Below are 21201 nucleotides of genomic sequence, written 5' to 3' on the forward strand. Positions count from 1 at the left end.
TCGAACCCAGGGACCCAGCTTTTAGAGGCAGAAATGCTATTCATTGTGCCCCCATGACACCATTTACTCCAACAAAGGGATAAAACAAAAAGAAAGAAGTAAATACTTAAGAAATGTGGATGAAAAATGGAAAAGTCATGATTAGTTGGTCTCATCTGTATGAAATAACATTGGTTCACATGAAGTGAGAATAAATACATTTATCTTAGTAAAGTCCTTCAGTCAAGTAGGAATGTTAAGATTCAACCATGGAAATCAAGGCCTTTTCAAAACAACTCATTGATAAAGTTGTATGAAGGTACAGATTAGAAGAAAGGTAAACATGTCAAACACCCTTAATACAGTTATCTATTTGGGCATGGTTAAGTTGATCATTAAGAAGTGGAAGTCAACCAGATACTGTCTAAATCAAGCTGTCCCTCCAAATTAAGCATTGTAACTTTGCCATAGCCAAAATGTAAATGTAGTGGCTCTCTGAGGGCACCAGTTATGTAGGGTTGGGAATTTACTGGGACAATTATTAATTGTAGCAGTAAATCACAAAGCTGATTGTTTTGATGGCTTTAGAATCCAACCATGTGACATAACTCAAACAACGCGCACACACAGGTACTAATACACGAGGATACATTTATTAATACATAGAATATGCATATAAACCTAACAGATCTTATCAAAAGGGTTATCAGAATACAAAAGGTATATATTCAGTCAGTTACAAAGTGTTACATATATCAAGAGGACAAATGTTCAGTATATCATTCATTAAGACCGTTTCATAAATGAACTTGGTTATAACTTCTACATTAGATACTCAAAACAAGTATATAACTCTTAGGAATTAAATTGATATCAACTGGTTGGGATAGCAATTGAATTCTCGAGCTGTAATACATTGAAGTTGAATACTCATCCAATCTCTGGGGATTCAGATCTCCTGCGGGCACAAAGAAACAGTTGCAGGCTGTTGCTGTCCAATCCGCGCTCTCTGGCTCGGTGTCAGGCTGTGCTGTGCGGGTTGCGATGGTGTGCTGCTGATGCTCACTGACCAGCTAGTTAGTGTTGGCTTTAACTAGCACAGTTTGTGCACAGGAGAAAAGGTGACTGTGGGTCCCAGCATGTCAGGAAGAGGACTGGTTCGTTCCTGATGAAGAGCTAGTTCTGAATAGTGATTCAGCTGTCCACAGTTCCGACCTGTTCACGAGGCCTGCTGCTGGTGCTAACCTCGGGTGGATCCTCTGGTTACTCTCTGGCAACCCCCACTCTCGACTCTTAGAACAAAGGAAAGTTCTGGCACTCGGACACACTGTCCGTTCCGTGGTTGTCCGGACTGAGTCTCAGGATGGTCAGGAGGCGCGCTGCGAGAATGTCCTGCCCTTGGGAGCCTTCTGCTCCTGGGCCGTCCTGCCCTGGAATTCTCCTTTGAATTCCCTTTAGAATAGTCCACAGAATTCTCCACTGAATCCTCCTTGAATCTTACTGAATCTCTCAGGCTCTCTGTGTTGCCTGTTTTTACCTGGAGGAACTTCAGCTCGTTGATTGGCTGAAAGTTCCATGGGCATCAGAGTCCCACGTGGGTTAATCACCCCTACCAGTCCCTGATTGGTTGATCAAGGTGAGATATGAGTCACTTACTCCTGACACTTAGGAATGCAGTCCAGATGTCCATCTGGCACTCCCTAGACAGATAGGCGTCAATGGATGACCATTGATCATGATAGCCAGGCTTAGCTAAGTGCATCCCCCTTTGGAAGCTGTCCTAGGAAACCTTATCAAAGGAACCTTAAATCAGCCTGCATGAACAGAGGGATGAGGCCTCATTTGGGAAGGCTCAGGACACTTAATTCTTTCTTATTAATAAGCCTCGCCGCTACAGCATCCACCTCAATGGTAGCTTTGAAAGATCTGCAATGGCTGAGATGAAAAAAATATCTGAGTCAACAATATCCCAGTCACTCTACAAAGGCTCCCTGTATAACAATCAAAGTCATACATGGTTTTAAAGTGACAAAGCTTTTAAGTAACATGGCAAGCATGTAGCAAAGGGGTTTGTGATCAAACAAGAAAAAAAATAAATCTTCTGGTATACATACAAAGTGTTACATCTGGTACAAATCCATCACACTGCATCACCTAGTCTACATCATCCCTACTTTCAAGCATGGTAGCAGTATTAAATTATAGTGGTGCTTCTCATCAGAATGGACTAGGAAGCTTGTCAAGACTGAGGGGAATGTGTGGAGAAAACTAAAGGCAAATTTTGTAATATATGCCTCAGTCTACTAAAGACCTATTCAGAAATTTGGTTAGATCATAATGACTGCAAGAGAGACAAATATGTAAAAAGTATTTGGTGAGGCTCGCCTCGCTAAGAGAATGGTGGCCTTTTCTAGGCTGACCAGATCCTCCCTTACTTACTGTGAGGAGTAAGTTAGGGACTTTGTCGCAAGGGTGTAGAATGGAAGGCATGTTGGATGCAAGAAAGAGACACAAAAGGAAGTCCTGGGTGCGAGACATACAGTGCCTTCAGAAAATATTCAGACAACTCCACTTTTTCCACACTTTGTTGTGTTGTAGACTTATTTCAAAATGGATTGAATTGATTTTTTTTTTGCCATCAATCAATACACCACACCTGAAAATGAAAAAGTGAGTTTTTGCAAATTTATTAAAAATAAAAAACTGAAATCTCCCATTTAAATAACTGTTCAAGCCCTTTACTATGACACTCCAAATTGAGCTCAGATGCATCTTATTTCTTTTGATCATCTTTGAGATGTCTCTAGAACTTGATTGTAATCCACCTGTGACAAATTCACTTGATTGGACATGATTTAGAAAGGCATACACCTGTCTTTATAAGGTCCCAAAGTTCACAGTAAATGGCGTAGTAAAATATCATCTGGCTAATATCATCACTACGGTGAAGCATGTTGGTGGCAGCATCATGATGTGGGGATACTTCTCAGTGGCAGGGACTGGGAAACTGGTCAGGATTGAGGGAAAGATGAACAGAGCCAAATACAGAGAGGTCCTTGAAGAACACCTGCTCCAGAGCACACACAACCTTGGACTTGGGTGAAGATTCACCTTTCAGCAAGACAACGATCAGAAACACACAGCCAAGCTAACGCTGGAGTGGCTTCAGAACAAGTCTCTGAACGTCCTTGAGTGGCCCAGCCAAAGCCCGGACTTGACCCCCATAGAAAATCTGTGGAGATACCTGAAGATTGCAGTTCACCAACACTCTCCATCCAATCTGATAGATCTTGAGAGGATCTGCAAGGAAGAATGGGAGAAACTGACAAAGACTCGCAGCTGTAATCACTGCTAAAGGTGGTCCTACAAAGTACTGAATAAAGGGTCTGAATATTTATGTAAATGGGAGATTTCAGTTTATTTTTAATAAATTAGCAAAAATTCCTAAAAATTGGTTTTTACTTTGTAATTTTGGAGTATTGTGTGTCGATTGAAAGCAAAAAAAAACAATTAAATCCATTTTGAAATAAGTCTACAACGCAACAAAGTGTGGAAAAAGTGGAGGGGTCTGACTCATTTCTGAAGGCACTGTATACATCGGCAAGCGTGAGATTAGGATTTAACGTTTCACCTGAATTTCTATTATAATTTGTTATAATTCCATTTTAGTAGTTTGGGCAGATACTAACAGATGTTAGATAGAAATTAATATATTAATAATATAAAGTATTTGGTGAGGCTCATCTAGTTGAGGGAATAATGTATGTACAAAACATTCCTGAGGGTGGATGACAGAATTAAGCTCATAATGAACAAAATGCCTTGAATGATTACTTGTACCTGTTTTAAAGTTGTCAGCATTCAGTATTGGGATATGCACAGCATAACTTCTGAACTGAGTACCCTGGAGAGGCATATTAATTTCATAATGTGTAGATGGGAGATGAAATAACTAGGATGGGGGTTAAGGGTTAAGATGATACTTGTATTGTATCAGAAGTGACTGAAAAGAGCAAAACCTCACACTTCTAGGAGGACAAGAGCATAAAGATGGCAAGAACTTTGTGCTGCAATTGAACTGGGTTGTGGTAAGAAGCAGGAATCAGGTTGAAGCTGCTAATCATCCCAATAGATTTGTATAAATTGAAAATGTTGTAGTTCTTTCTGAACTGGGAACTCAATTTGGGTGGGGCACATGATGGAGTTAATATTTTTCATGTCCTAAAAGGGTATCAAAATTGACATAACTTTAATATCATTTAATTCTAAGTGAAATAATAAGCCTTGTCTCTGCCTGGTTGATCTGGGACTGCAAGGAGAAGTGGCATCAAAAGAGGTGGGAAAAGAGGAGAGCAGGTGCAAGGAGCTGACTGTTGTTTGCAGAAAGGATGAGTCTGAAAAACTACTTTATCAAGCTGGCAAGGAAACTCATCCCATCCTAGTTTGTATGGTCGGATCTCTGAAACCTGCCATGCTAGGAAAGGTGGATAACATACAGAGGCTGAAACTGAGCCAGGCAAGCTGCAGTGGAGAAGTGCACTTTAAAGTCGCAACTTTATCAGCACCGAGTGCGAGTCATTTGTCTCTGAATGCTGTACATGCCAAAATGCAAAATAGATATACGAAAGGAAGTCCCAGCTGGAAGTAGGCGATATATGCAGGCAAGTGGAAGTTTTGGTTTAGATTAGGATCTAACCTTCCTCCCAATTTTCTATTAAAACTTGTGATATAATTAAATAAACTGCAACAGAAACTTAAGTGTCACTGGGACAATGACCTAAAGCACAAAACCAAATCTACACTGGACTAGCTTAATAAGAAAAAGTGAATTTCCATAATCCAAAACAGATAGGCTTTCATATCAGGGAAGGTGCCAATTAGTGGTTTATTAAAAACTTTCAACCTTTAGTAACCAGTAACCAAACATTACTGCAGTCAAAAGTAATCTTTATCTTGGTTTTCTCTTTATCAGGTTCAGATGATGAGGAAGATGAGGAGGATGCAGATGAAGCTCCTGAAGAAGCCCCCTCAAAAAAGACAAAGAAAAAAACAAAAGACATTGCCAATGCATCTGGAGACAACAAGGACAAGAAAGCTAGAGCCAAAGGTAAGAATCCTCCTTCTTCATTGTCTATCATAACCTCACTTATGAGAGAAGAACTGATTTGCACTGGTTTATAAATTATTACTGGCTTTTACTTATGGCAGCACAACAGCTCAAAACAAAAGTGATTCATTTATATTTTCTATAATGAATGTAATTGTCTTTTTCCTCGGAAATTTAAAGTTGCTTTATGACCTTTAATCTTAATCTTTTCTGATCTTAGAAGTAATAGCACAGGCAAACTTTCAAGCAAAATCAATTTGTTTCTGTAAGTGATGTTACCAGACCAGTAAATGGTACAGTTCCCATTCGATAAGAAATTCCAAACCAGTACACCATTATGGTGACTCCAAACACTGCTGAAGGAGATTCCGTCCTTAAGACTGAAACATGAAATCAGGTTTCTGACTACTAGTGGCCATTAAAGATCATATGACTCTATTTGTGAAGATGTAACCTTAAATTCTTCTATGGGCTTGCACAATCTAGACTTTCTAAATATCTCTCTTAATACAATTGGTAAAAAAATGGATATATCCACCTAACTTACCATGTAGGGATGATGGTGCAAAATGGATACTATGCATCGCTTAGGCCACCTGGTACCAGGTACTAAATTGTCGGCAGTCTGTAAGACTCTGTAAGCAGCGTACCAGTTGGCCGCAGCTGCAGTGTTTCACGTTTCTATGAGTGGTCATTTTGTGAGTTTTTTGTTACACGATCGCAATTGAGAGGTTTTAAATATGAATAAAAAACATGAAGGAGCCTAGTTCTAGAGTGAAACAGAAATGCAAATAGAGAAAGTATGATGACAGTTTCTTGAATTTCGGTTTCACATGGACAATTGTGGACACTGAAAAATGTCCTCAGTGTGTTGTCTACCTTAAAGTATTGGATGCTGAGAGCATGCTTCCCAATAAATTGAAACGTCATTTGGAAACTGTTCACAGCAATTTGATATGTAAGCCTTGTGAGTATTTTTCGCGCAAGTTAAATGAATGAACAGAAAGCTGCTTTTTGTAACCAAATTACAGTCCACAGCAAAGTTCTTCTTTCATACAAAGTTGCATACTGAGTGGCACAATGCAAAAAACCTCATACTATTGGAGTGCCAAGGAATAAGCAACAGAGTTCTGTGAATTCTCCCTCCCTTTGCAATTCCCTGCTTTTGTGAGGCTGGGTTTTCAGCACTTGCGGTTATCAAATCCAAGTTCAGATCAAGAGTCAATGTGGAGAAGGAGATGCACGTTGGCATTTCAAAAATACTACCCAGCATTTTTGGTGAATTATGTTAACATAATTTATTAAACAAGCCCACCTACCCATTAAGAGGCACAAACAAAAAGACATTATATTTCTCCCCCTTTTTAAAAAAACATTTATATTTAATTTGTACTTTTTCTAAGTCATTTTATTTGTATTATATTATATATTATATATAGACATTATATTTCTCCCCCTTTGAAGCAGAAAGCTTCTTGGAGAAAGAAGCTTTCTGCTTCTTCTACCAAACATGCTATCTACAGTATGCTAGCAATCTGACACGTGAAGAGTGGGATAATAGAGCTTCCAAACTAGCCGCTAGTTTACAGGCTCAGCAAAATGTATTTTTCCGCCCTTCTACTATCCAAGAGGCCAACTCAAAGGCAAGCTACCTGCCTGCCTAAACAAAGCAAGCCACTCTCTGAAGGGGAGATTTTGAATGAGTGTATGATAGAAACCACAGATATTCTTTCTCCAGAGAGCAAGAGAAAATTTGAGAAAATAGGTTTATCACGCAGAACAGTTACCCGTTGGGTCGAGGTAATGGCATGCGAGTTAAACATCAAGTTTTATTCAATTAACATTAACCTTGAACTAATAAGCCTATGTTGGATTTTAAACTTATATAGGGCATAGGCTATCTGTAACAGCAGCCTGAAGTGGTCCACTATACAGTTTAAAAATTTTATGTGGCCCTTGGGACAAAAAAGTTTGCCCAGCCCTGGCCTAGGCAGTGGATGAAATAGGTCCTCAATGACAAAAGTTATGCAAATACATGTATTATTATTTGAAACTGGCGTGCAGGGAAGAAACAAATGCTGTACATATATAATTTTAAGAAGCTTTGTGTTTGGAAAATTAAGTAATTCTTTAAAATTACACTTGTTAAAGGGAAACTGCAGTTTCCAATTTATTAAATCTTGGTAGCAAAATAAATGAATTGTCAGAATTGAATTTGTTGTTTTTTTAATTCTGAATTTAGCATAATCGTGAACTTTGTGAAAGTACTGTATGGTTGCCATGTTGTCAAGAGTTTGCAAGAATTGGGATGTGAAGCAATCTTTCCTGTTCACAAGTCATTGTAATGACTAATATAATACGAAGAATGCGATGTATGAGCGAAAAAAGTACAAGTTGTACATCAGACATTTCACCACTGAAATGTTCCACTGTGATCTGCATGAAGAGTTAACAAGTAAGTAGTATTTGTCGACAAAACCACCTCAAAGTTGAGAGCAATACTTCTATAGGATTGAAAGAGATGTATTCACAAGTCTGCTTGTTTACAATGTAATAGAGCCACTTAACCTTACTGCAAATAATCGTTGCAGAATATGGCAATGCGCATACCGGAAAAATGTGTACTGTGTACAATTTACTTTTAATGTGGTTTGAAGTGCACTCATTTGATTGCTGGATGCCAATTTCTTCTAAGCCTCGAAATATACATAAAAATAACGTTGAAAGGGTTGAAACTAATTTGTTCCTTCATCTCAATTTAAATGTTCTTTTCATTATTTTCTGTCATCCTTTTAGAAGAAAAAAATGACTCAGAAGCCAAAGGAAAAGTGACAAAATCCAAAAAGAAAGAGCCAGCTTTCATGTTCCAGATAAATGGAGAGAAGCCTGAGGAGAAAACCAAGAAAAAGGGTGTGTTGGCTGTTTGTGTTGCTGTTTAACTATGCTCAGCAGTGATTGCCTTACATGCAGATCATATAGTACTTTTAAACCCTGAAAACAATTAAATAATGTTATTAAACTTATTAAGTATCATTCTCTTTTCAGTTGATCAAACTTCATTAATTCTACAAAAATACAATATATTCGTACACTTTCTACCTTCTGTAGTAGTTCTTTAATACTGTGTAATCATTTTACTTTCTACAGTATAATGAATCAAATACAAAAATAATTTTCCTTGACTTACCAAATTTTTTAATTTGTTTCTATACAATAAACGTCATATTCTGTAATGTAAATTCATTGTGTCATTCAGCCTGGTCACCAATGAGAAACAACCCAGCTACAGTGCCATGCAAATATTTTCACCATTTGTAATGATGTCCCATTTTGTTGAATTAAAAATGAGGACCACATTATTTAACGATTAAAAAAGCTAAATGTCAGATAAACTGAAAGAAAAATCTAAATAAAATGTGTTGATTCCATAAATAGTAGCACAATTGGCATAATAGTAAGCATTGCTGCCTTGAAGCCCTGAGGCTCTGGGTTCAATTCACCCTTTTTATTGCTAATGTTTTTTTATACAAATGAAACCTCAAGAGTTTTCTGTCTTAGCCTTAAAGGTAACATTAGGAAACAATTGCATTTTAAAATTAACTAGCATGTCATATTATTTCTTAGCTGTGCCAATACTTTTTAAAACTGAAGAAATAATCTAAGAAATAATTAAATAAGATTAAAACCTAAATCAAAAAGACATTTAAAGTTTTATCTGTCCTTTAAACTACAGTATGCATTTACAAAGGGCAGAATGAGCAATTTCCTGCATTAAAGGACCAGTATTATATATTTTTACACAATGTTAATACATAAACATTTATGAAAATTTGATTATTTGTTCATGGGGCACTATTTATGATGTCGAAATTGTTAATAACAGATTTGCAACACAACATTGTAAATGCTACCATATCACAAATAGAGATTTTGGTAAAATTTTAATATTTTTATTCATGGATCATGTGGATCATTCTTGACTTAAATCGAACAAAGAAAAAAGTTACATGTAAATATCTTGACAAACAGACAAATGATGAACATCTACAAATTTTCTTGAGCCAAAAAATAGGAAAAAATGCTTTTTGATATCTTGAATCACAATTACAGACAGAAAGGTCCCCAGTGAAAAAGAATATATATATATATATTTTCAAAGTGTGATTAGTTTGTATGTACAAAGAAAAATCCTGTTTCAGCAAAAGTGACAGGGAAAATTTGGACTGCCACATCTTTAGTCTGTCCCAAGTAAGAAAAGAAAGCACTGCAATTTCAGCTGTAGAACATGCACAGGAGACAACTATCAGCTACGTCTCCTGTGCATCTTTGGGAAGGATGCAGGAAAGACTGAATTAAGTGATGTAAAGTGTACTAATGACGAAGGCTGTGAATTAGGAGCACAGTTTAAAAATGTGCATAAACTAGGTTAGTGGAACAATGCAGGAAACTTGATGATGAAAGAACTAAGTTAGGCAAGGGAAAAAAGAGAGGACTTACACTTTATAAGGCTAAAGCTAGAATTCAATCTCTTAAAAAGTAAGTACAGGAAATTGAAAAGTTAGGACATTAAAGTGTTAAGAATGTGAACTAAAGGTTTAGATGCAGAGATGATAAAATTCAGACGCTTGAGCAGAAAACCATTGAATGCAAGCAGTCAGTACTTCTAAATGAAAAGCAGAAAAGTAGCTTTGACAAGGACAAGGTACAACTAGAGAAGAATAATGACGAAATGCAGGAACAATAGGAAAAACAGATAAAGCAAAAAATGAAACAAAACTTTGTATTACAAAAGGAAATTCTTTTTAGAGTATTTCTCTCTTTTTAGAGATTTAGAGTACTGCACCAGAATGAGCAGGTGCATTTCTGTTAGGGGGCATATGAAGGTTTGAAAATAGAGAGATAGGATAGTGAGTCAGAAGATTAGCTGATATGAAAAAGGAAAGTATAACAATGCTGTCAGAGGCATATATTAACTTAGAAAGTTTTAGTAGACTCCTCCCTGTCTCACCAATGTACAGGAATTTTCTGCAAGAGATGCAGTAAATGAAGTTATTGGAAATACATTGTCATCTGGGTGATCCAGAATTGTCCAGAGGAGCCTTGAATGTGCATGGTATTGGATACAGTATATGTATTTACAGGTGATGTAGCAGGTTCTGTGGCAGGGGAAAGTGTTTGGTGTGGATTACTGTGGGAAGTCATGGAAACTGTGAACAAGAAAATTGTGTGGATTAGGTGGTCAGTAATATGAGATGATAGGGCAGGAAAGAGGGTACCAGTTGGGGTGTCATCCTGTAAGATGAGGACATTTATGGTCCTGGGAAAAGAAATAGCACTAGCACTAAATAGAAAGGTTGTTAGGGTGAGTGTGATTGTGAGTCTGAGAGTTCCTATTTGGGTTGATAGTCTAAGGGCTTTTTTGGCTCGGAAGAGGGCCTTGTCAATAATATGGGTAGGGTATCCTCTGTTAATGAAAACAGAGTGCATTTTGAGGGTTTGGTTATGGAAGTCCGTGTCATCACTGCATAGTCATCAGAGCCTGTGAAACTGTGAAAAGGGGTGAATGTTTTAAGTATGTCTGGGGTGGAAAGAACTGTGCAGGAGATAGCTTTGTGAATCAGTGGGTTTATAACAGACAGAAGCTTGGATGGTTAATGTCCAGAAATGGAAGAGTAGTAGAAGATGCAGTATGTTAACTGTATGCTTGAGAGATGGGTCAAAGTTGGTGAAATGATGCAGGAAATGCTCTTGATGATCATTAGAGCATGTGGCAGCACTGACGCAGTCATCGATGTATGACCTGTAGAGGTCTGGTACAAAGTGGGTATTGGAAGTATTCTTCTACCAAGCAGACAAAAATATTTGCAAGCTGGATCCCATCCTAGTGCCCAAGGCAACTCCACTGATCTTGTGATTTTAAAAAACGTTACTGAACAAGAAGGCATTTGTTGAATCATAAACTAACTCAGATGTGGTCAGAGAAAGGAGTCTTTATTGTGTAAACAAGTAGCAAACACTTAGCAGGATAGCAAGTGAGGCTCAAATTGCAGTGAGTCTTTCTAGCTTACTTATAGTATTGTAAGCAGGTTGATGTCCATGGGTTTTGGGTTTGTGGATAATTGGACGAAGGTCAAATTAAGATGCGTGAAGATGTTCCTACAGCAGTGGTCAGGTTCGAGGCAACCTCTGGGCCTCCCAGCACTAGAATCTGTGAGCTATCAGGCTTAACTGGCAATCATCCCTGCATCTGATCCACATGGTGGCAATAAATGCTATCATCCGCCTTCACTGCCCTGTATTACAGTGGTCCTGTTGCCTCTACCACTGTAGCAGGTACCCACTTTGGGCCCCCAGCATAACTATGGATATGCACTCCATGCTGTGGTTCGAATCAACGACCTACACGCATACTCTTTTGCCCTCTCTTTGCTTGCTTTTCTGACATCTCTGCTACCAAGACTGGGTGTAGTCGATCCAGCACTGTTCGCAGTTTGTGGTTCATTAGCAGCTCAGCTGGGCTGCCCTGTAGCTGGGTTTGGAGTGGTATGCTGAGAGATCAAGAACCAGGCCACCTTGGTAACCAAGTCTCCCTCTGTCAGCCTGGACAGGGCTTCCATTGTAGTCTAAACCATTCTCTGCCTGCCCATTTGATGCAGGGTGGTAAGGAGCAACTTTAACACGATGTTCAAGTAGATAGATGTGTCAGCATGCATAGGCTGCAAAGGAACAAGTAAAGATTTACTCCATGCTGAAAAGAGAAAAAAAGCAACACAACGTTCACACCTGAAGAAGGCTCCACAACCGAAATGTTGTGTTTCTTTTCTTTTTTCAGCATGGAATGACCCTTTACTTGTTTCTTTGCTGTTACATGATGTATTGCATTACAACATATAAATTCCTCCAACTCCACTGATGCGAAAGATATGGCGTTGTCTGACACAATTGTTTAAGATACTCCATGTGTTACAACGACTGTTATAACGACTTCTAGCCACTTCAATTAGGCATCCACTATGACCAACAGCATCTTGCTCATCACTGGTTCTGCAAAGTCCAAGTGTAGGCGTGGCCATGGTTTTGCAGGCTACTCCCAGGGATGCAGAGGTGCCTTTGGTGGTGCTTGGCGTGTTTGCATACATTTTGCACACCCCCTTACCACTTACTCTACTTGAATGTCCAGACCAGGCCACCGCACCTAACTTCTTGCCACTTTCATGTGCACTATCCCTGGATGTGCCTTATATAGCAACCTAAGAAATCCATCTCCTGCCAACTGAAGAGCCAACACACAGCAACCCCTCAAAACACAATTCTTGTGAGCAGTGAGTTCCCACTGCCTCCAGAAACAACAGTGTGAACAGGTGATCATTAATTGAAGCCAACCAACCATGCAGAACCCAATGGAACACGTGAAAAGATTGGATCTTTTGCTGTTATGTCAGCAATTTGTCTTCCCTGCAGTAGTCAATCCGACACCATTTACAACAACAGAACCCCCAATGGTGGGGGTGTTGCTGATGACCTATTTTTCAAGGGAAGACGACTCAAAGCATCAGCATTAGTCAGATGTCTGTCAGGTCTGTAGCACAGCTCATAATCATATGCTCCTAACATCAAACTCCATCGCAGCATCCGAGCAGACAATATTTGCGGCGTCGGCTTTAGCATAACAGAAAAGACCCAATAACGGCTTGTGGTATGTGTAGATTACAAAATGTCACCCTTGCAGGTAATGGATTAATCAAAATTAATCCAAAAGAAAGCTGTTGGATTGCCCACTCTGGCCATTTTCAGTCAGTAGATTATTTCTTAATTAATGTAACTATCAAGCTCCAAAACTCTTTCCACACTCAGGGAACACAACATGGGTCTAACCTGACCCAAGGAGAAGTTCAGGCACTCCAGTCTCTCTGAAACAGAGCCAATATTGTTATCAAACCAGCACGGCAGTGCTGTTGAAGTGTGGCAAAACAACCTATATACTGTATCAACCAATCTTCCAGACACCTTACCAGCGCCTCTTCCTATTAACCTCTTCCATAGAATCCTAGCACTAACTACCAAAAGGAAGTGGTATCCTGATTCCCACACACATAACATTACCATTTATCACTTACTGTACAGTATCAGTTAGATCGAACAAAGTAAACAAAAATGAGTAAGATGAAAGTTACAGAGAATTCCATGGAGTAATATCTACAAATACCCATACATCAATTATTACCGCAGTTCTCGCTACCTTTTCAATAACATCTAATGCACCACAAGTGCCACCTACTGTAGCAATCTGTTTTTTGGTGTGGAGGGTTTCATAATCAAGTGAATAAGTGAATTATGAAGTGAATGTCTTTATTCTACAGCAGAGACCAAATCAGATGATGATGACAGCGAGTCTGAAAGCAAACCAAGCAAAATGAAGAAGAAAGCCACTGCCAATCCAGCCTCTATGTTCCAGGCAGGAGGAGATCCCAAGGACAAGAAAGGAAAAAAGAAAGGTGAGTTATGTGTCTCTCAATTAAAAATAATGTAGGTTTTTTTTATTTTATGTGTTTCACAGAAAATTGGCTTCTAAGCAATTTGAAACTAAATAGACTGTAGGAGTGATGTGGCTCTCATTGTCAACACAAGTTCACGGCTTGCAGGCACATGGCAAGCAATTGAAACACCATACATCCAGGTGGATGCTGCACATTGGTGGTGGTGGATGGGAATCCCCATTACCTGTAAAGCGCTTTGAGTGGAGTGTCCAGAAAAGTGCTATAAAAGTGTAAGCAATTATTAATTATTATTACTACTGCAGGCTGCTTGACTGTGGTGGAAGTCACGAGAATAAAAATGTCATTTTTATAACAAACTTCTTAGTTCACTGAAATATTCTGATATCTGTTATGACGTTTTCCATTTATCCATTTGAATTTTAGGAAGTTTTCTTTGTAAATTCCTGTATTGTTTTCTTCACAATGTTCAGATAATTCGTTTCTTGCACTCTGTCCGAACAGGTTCTGCAAAAGAGGAGGACAAGAGTGAAGAAGAGAGCTCAGAGGTGACCCAGAAGACCAAAAAGAAGGGCAAAGGCAAAAAAAAGAAGGCAGGTTCATGGGCTGTGACAGTGTACCAGCAGACAGCATCTCTGTTATTTATATCTTCCTTGCTGACTGTTGTTTTACATACATTTAAGTATTTCTGTTCTGATTCTGATCAAATCATTTGCCAATCAAAATAAGTATTTTATCCAAAAATTGGAGATGTAAAAAAACTGGCGGGCTGACTATGCTGATAAGATGGAAGGAGAAATCATTACAATTATATCTTAATTATATTATATCTTAAATAACCAATAGTTATTTAACATTAGAAAATTATGGTCTAAACATAAATATTACCAGTAGCATGGTATCAGTGAAGGAAACACAAATATAAATAACAAGCAAAACATACAATAAATAGTAAATACAGTAGAGTCTCAACATTTGTGGAGTTCTCTACAGAGAAACTCTGTGAACAGCCAAATTCACATATAAGCTATACCACTCCTATACTGTTCAATAATGTACTACAATGTATAGTATGCACAGTTACAAGATACAAGTAACCTTCTCTATTAAAATAATTAAAATAATAATACATTGGCTTTAAATTAAATAACATTGATTAACTTAAAGAAACAACAGTAAACACTAATTTATAGTTATCAGTACAAATAAACAACATGCTGATGTTGGATATGCTGATGTTATGATGATGGATATGATGGATATAATGAGATGCTGATGTTGGATAGAGGGTACTTGGACAGGAGGCTTACTTATAATAATAATAATAATAATAATTGCTTACACTTATATAGTGCTTTTCTTGGCACTCCACTCAAAGCGCTTTACAGGTAATGCATCCATCAGTGGGGAGGAGAACAGAGTAATGAAGCCAATTATACTCACCTACAAGGCTCTGCATGGCTTGGCACCTCAGTACCTGTCTGAACTATTATCGCCCTACTCCCCACCTCGCAACCTCCGCTATTCAAATTCTGCCCTCCTTACTGTCCCCCAAGCCCGTCTACATTGTATGGGTGAAAGGGCCTTCTCCTGTTATGCCCCCAAACTCCGGAACTCTTTGTCCAAGGATATCAGAGAGTCACCTTCTCTAAACTCCTTCAAATCCAGACTCAAAACCCTCTTCTTCAGAAAAGCCTTTACTTAACTGGTTCCATTCTACACCCCTCTGCTCTTCTTAATACCTCCATCCACGGTCTCCTCTATATATTGTAATTGTGTCTTATCTTGTGTATTCTTCTTATTTATTGTTGTATTCTTCTTATTTATTGTTATTTTCATCCTGTAAAGTGCTTTGAGAAGCGACCTTTAAAGGCGTTATATAAAATGAAGTTTATTATTATTATAGATGGTGATTATTAGGAGGCCATGATTGGTAAAGGCCAATGGGAAATTACACCCCTACTCTTTTCAAGAAATGCCCTGGGATTTTTAATGACCACAGAGAGTCAGGACTTGGGCTTTACATCTCACCCAAAGGACATCGCCTTTTTAAAGTATAGTGTCCCCTTCCCTATACAGGGGCATTAGGACCCATATGGACCGCAGGGTGAGCACCCCCTGCTGGCCCCACTAACACCTCTTCCAGCAGCAACCTCCGTTTCTTTCCAGGAGGTCTCTCATTCAGGTACTGACCAGGCTCACACCTGCTTAGCTTCAGTGGGTTTTCAATTGCAAGTTGCAGGGTGATATAGCTGCTGGCTATCTCATGATTCTTGTCTGCTGCACTGCTTATTTGAAAGTTGCAGTTAACAATCTTCAGCTAGGTTTCATCCTGCTCCGCTCTTCTTTCATGCAAGACTCTGATGGCCAAACTGAATCGCAAATCGCAGTTTGCAGATGTTAAATTTGCCCCTACTCTATACTGTATTGCATGTAAAATTTAATGTTACTTTTTGCATTTTTATTTATTATGAAACCTTCCAATAGTCTAGCTTGTTAAGCTGTAATATGGAAAGAGCAGGATATTATTCCTTGACATGACATTCACTCTGGTGTAATATGTTATTAGGAGGAAGAGAGGCCTCCATCACCAGAAATCGAGGTGGAGAACCTAGAACAGTTTGTGCTACAGCCTGCACCCCAGGGCGTCACTATCAAGTGTAGAGTCACCCGTGACAAAAAGGGCATGGACAGGGGCCTGTACCCAACCTACTATCTGCATCTCGACAATGAAAAGAAGGTATGGTATAGCTCAACAAAATAGAAACAAGAAGGGATATGTGTCAGGCTAGTCATTGAGGAGACTGTCCTAACAGCCCATCTGCCTCTAGAAACCAGTAAAGGACCCTATGTTTTTAAACAGACACACTGGGTGGTAATTATTTGATTAACTAGATCAAGGGTGGGCAAACAAGGGCCACATAAAAGTTTGAAATTGTATAGCGGGCCACTTCAGGCTGCTGTTACAGATGCCCCATTTAAGTTTAAAATCCAACATGGGCTTATAAATTCAAGATTATCAATAAATAATAAATAAAAATAATAATTTAAATATTAACAAATAAAACCTTAAGTTCCACTCGCAAGTCCAGTCTTCACTGATTACCTCAACCCAACTGGTAACTGTTCTGTGTGATAAACTTATTTTCTCAAATTTTCTCTTGCTCTCTGGAGAAAGAATATCTGTGGTTTCTATCATACACTCATTCAAAATCTCCCCTTCAGAGAGTGGCTTCCTTTGTTGAGCAATTTTATATGCAGGCAGGTAGCTTGCCTTTGTGCTTGCCTCTTGGATAGTAGAAGGGCGGAAAAATACATTTTGCTGAGCCTGTAAACTAGTGGCTAGTTTAGAAGCTCTGTCAGCCCACTGCTCGCATGGCAGATTGCTAGCATAGTTAGCATGTTTGGGAGTAAAATGCTAACTGAGATTGTATGCTTTGAACACTGTGACACTTTCCTTACAAATTAAACATATAGCCTTTGTTCCAACCTCTGTGAAAAACTATTTTGCAGACCATTCTTTGCTGAACACTCTGCATTCACTGTCAACTTTCTGCTTCTTCACTCCACTCATTTTGGCGCAGGTTCCATCACAGTAAGATGGACCCACTCTAACTGATGAATCAAATTGGTAAAACAGGGCTTCCCAAACTTTTTGCGTCCATGCCTCCCTTGACCTGTCAAATTTTCCACATGCTTCTGTAAGAAAACCGGCTCAGGGACGCCAAATATGTAATCATTCATAACCGTTCAGGGACGCCAAATATGTAACGTTGCCATAGCCAAAATGTAAATGTAGTGGCTCTCTGAAGGCACCAGTTATTTAGGGTTTGGGCATTTACTGAGACAATTATTAATTGTAGCAGTAAATCACAAAGTTGATTCTTTTGATGGCTTTAGAGTCCAACCATGCGACATAACTCAAACAACGCACACACACAGGTACTAATACACGAGGATACATTTATTAATACATGATACATGAATATGCATGATAACCTAACAGATCTTATCGAGAGGGTTATCAGAATACAAAAGGTATATATTCAGTCAGTTACAAAGTGTTACACACATCAAGAGGACATACGTTCAGTATATCATTCATTTAGACCGTTTCATAAATGAACTTGGTTATAACTTCTACATTAGATACTCAAAACAAGTACATAACTCTTAGGAATTAAATTGATATCAACTGGTTGGGATAACAATTGAATTCTCGAGCAGTAATGCAGTGAAGTTGAATACTCATCCAATCTTTGGGGATTCAGATCTCCTGCGGGCACAAAGAAACAGTTGCAGGCTGTTGCTGTCCAATCCGCGCTCTCTGGCTCGGTGCCAGGCTGTGCTGTGCGGCTTGCGACGGTGCGCTGCTGATGTTCACTGACCGGCTAGTTAGTGTTGGCTTTAACTAGCAAAGTTTGTGCACAGGAGAAAAGATGACTGTGGGTCCCAGCAAGTCAGGAAGAGGACCAGTTCGTTCCTGATGAAGAGCTAGTTCTGAATAGTGATTCAGCTGTCCACAGTTCCGACCTGTTCACGAGGCCTGCTGCTGGTTACTCTCTGGCAACCTCCACTCTAGAGTCTTAGAACAAAGGAAAGTTCTGGCACTCGGACACACTGGCCGTTCCGTGGTTGTCCGGGCTGAGTCTCAGGATGGTCAGGAGGTGCGCTGCGAGAATGTCCTGCCCTTGGGAGCCTTCTGCTCCTGGGCCGTCCTGCCCTGGAATTCTCCTTTGAATTCCCTTTAGAAAAGTCTCAGAAGTCCACTCCTGAATCTTACTGAATCTCTCAGGCTCTCTGTGTTGCCTGTTTTTACCTGGAGGAACTTCAGCTCATTCATTGGCTGAAAGTTCCATGGGCATCAGACTCTCACATGGGTTACTCGGCCCTACCAGTCCCTGATTGGTTGATCAAGGTGAGATATGAGTCACTTACTCCTGACACTTAGGAATGCAGTCCAGATGTCCATCTGGCACTCCCTAGACAGATAGGCGCCAATGGACGACCCTTGATCATGATAGCCAGGCTTAGCTAAGTGCATCCCCCTTTGGGAGCGGTCCTTCTCAAAGGAACCTTAAATCACCCTGCATGAATAGTTTCTCTGTGGGTGCACCACAGAGATGAACAGAGATATGAGGCCTAATTTGGGAAAGCTCACAACACTTAATTCTTTCTTATTAATAAGCCTCGCAGCTACACCTCCCATGTGTCAAAAATAAGTTCGATGGCAGTGTGATATTTTACAAAAGATGGTAAATTTGAAAAGAAATGATGGTTCAAAATACAAAGTTGATCCAATTTTTATTATTTTTAATCATTTTCAAAACCAGAAGGCTTGATCAAAATAGTAAAAATACTTGACAACACATTTTATTGAAATTATTTGAATGTGAAAACAATTTGGAAAAAAATAGTCAACATCTTTGTAAAATGCAAATAAAATGACTTAGAAAAAGTAAAATTTTAACATAAATGTTTTTTTAGAAGGGGGAGAATACAATGTATTTTTATTTGTGCCTCTTAATGGGTAGGTGGGCTTGTTTAATAAATTATGTTAACATAATTCACCAAAAATACTGGGTAGTATGTTTGAAATGCCAAGGTGCATCTCCTTCTCCACATTGACTCTTGATCTGAACTTGGATTTGATAACTCCAAATGCTGAAATCCCAGCATCACAAAGGCAGGGAATTGCAAAGGGAGGGAGAATTCACAGAACTCTGTTGCTTATTCCTTACTCCAATAGTATGAGGTTTTTTGCATTGTTCCACTCGGTATGCAACTTTGTATGAAAGAAGAACTTTGCTGTGGACTGTAATTTGGTTACGAAAAGCAGCTTTCTGTTCATTCATTTAACTTGCGCGTAAAATACTCACAAGGCTTACTTATCAAACTGCTGTGAACAGTTTCCAAATGACGTTTCAATTTATTGGGAAGCATGCTCTCAGCAGCCAATACTTTAAGGCAGACAACACACTGAGGACATTTTTCAGTGTCCACAATTGTGCATGTGAAACCAAAATTCAAGAAACTGTCGTCATACTTTCTCTATTCGTGTTTCTGTTTCACTTTAGAACTAGGCTCTGTGTCCTTCACATTTCTACTCATATTTAAAATCTCTCAATTGCAATTGAAGGGTGTATGATCCTGGCCAGATGACACATTAAACCCTTTAAACCATTCAGGTGTTTGCAAGAACATCGAGCTGCTATAATGAGGTACAGCATATGTATCTCAATTGTAGATGAACAACTGGGATCCAATGCAGACAGGAGCAGGGAAAGCTGGATTTTAATACAATTATTTTTTAAGAAATCCTACAATGAAGGCTGGTTGTGTTTACAAGAAGAACATGTAACTCCAGGGTAATTAACATATTGTATGAAGGTGGGGTATGTTTTCAGAAAGGTGATCTAAAAGGAAACTGGAATGTGTGTGTGTGTGTGTTAAAAACACTTTAATTGATATGTTTACATTATTTTTCCTTACAATGGTTCTCAGTTTATCTATTCTGCTGCTTCTTAATATTGTATTTAAAACCAGTAATTTATTGATTACATTAAATTAATTAATAGTGAAATATAATGGATCGGATTTGAGAACTTGCATGAAGCAGTTATGTTTAATGTGACAACAGTATATCAATGACACATATGTCTTTAAGCTGAATTTTTTTCATTTTCACCAGGGGTCTGTTCCTTCTCCACAGGTCTTCCTCCTGGCTGGGCGAAAACGCAAGAAAAGCAAAACATCCAACTACCTGATATCTGTAGACCCTACAGACATGTCTCGTGATGGAGAAAATTTCATTGGAAAATTGAGGTTAAAAACAAAGTCCCTATTTCACTGACACATCCACTCACTCCAAGACTAACCCATAAAGCACTGAAGTCCCAGCTAACTTCCTCATGGCTCCACTTATGACAGGCTTAAATATACTGACTGGGGGAACCTAAATCTGAGAGCCTTTGGACCTGACACCTGACACCTCATCTGGCATGTACAAATCCAGATAGCTGGCTGTCACATATCAGAGAGCTAGCCAATAACCTCTGCAGCACCACCACTAGGTCTTGATGCCTGAGCCACACCCAGTAAACTATGTCTAATAGCAGACCATACTCAGTTTCACTCATTTCAGAGGCACTCCCAGGATGGTGAGAGTTTTGGAGAGTGACCCTTGTAGCTGGCCTGTAGACCCTCACCAGGTCCCTGCAGCATGAATGTCACTGAAGTGACATCCAATTCCTCTGGATTCCTAGATACAGTCCACTAGGCACAAAGTACCAGGGACATATGTCTGTCCCAGTCTTTCTGGTCAGTGGCAGTGAGAGTGTTGAGCTACATAGCAAGCTTCTGATTGAAGAACTCCAACTTATGGATACACAGACACTGGCACACTTCCCCACAGACAGGCTACTCAAGTTTTGGGTTCTGGTCAATGATCTGTTCTTCTATTCCACATGCCTTCAGTCCTGGCCCTAGTACAACCACTCTCAGAGGCACACAAGAATCTTCACCTCCCTAAAACCAGTCCTAGGCAGGCTGTGCGCTGGTTGTACATCCAAGCTCTGGAGGTTCCCAGCTGGATCCGCAAACTCTAGTACAGGAGCTACC

General features: G+C 39.2%; 1 protein-coding gene across 7 annotated transcripts in view; it reads left to right on the forward strand.

The window, feature by feature from the left end:
* tulp1a (TUB like protein 1a) overlaps window positions 1–21201 on the forward strand; it is a 44382-nt gene that overhangs the window by 19462 nt on the left and 3719 nt on the right. For 6 of the 7 annotated variants that reach the window (XM_015342065.2, XM_015342066.2, XM_015342067.2 and 3 more), the window contains 6 exons: window positions 4952–5086; window positions 7883–7996; window positions 13447–13581; window positions 14086–14174; window positions 16151–16321; window positions 20294–20406. In XM_015342065.2, coding sequence (XP_015197551.1) covers window positions 4952–5086; window positions 7883–7996; window positions 13447–13581; window positions 14086–14174; window positions 16151–16321; window positions 20294–20406 — 757 coding nt within the window. The remainder of the gene's footprint in view (window positions 1–4951; window positions 5087–7882; window positions 7997–13446; window positions 13582–14085; window positions 14175–16150; window positions 16322–20293; window positions 20407–21201) is intronic. The other variant, XM_069190228.1, reaches the window with a different exon arrangement.

The sequence above is a fragment of the Lepisosteus oculatus genome, chromosome 5 (assembly GCF_040954835.1).
Source record: "Lepisosteus oculatus isolate fLepOcu1 chromosome 5, fLepOcu1.hap2, whole genome shotgun sequence".
In the NCBI taxonomy this organism is placed as follows: Eukaryota; Metazoa; Chordata; class Actinopteri; order Semionotiformes; family Lepisosteidae; genus Lepisosteus; species Lepisosteus oculatus.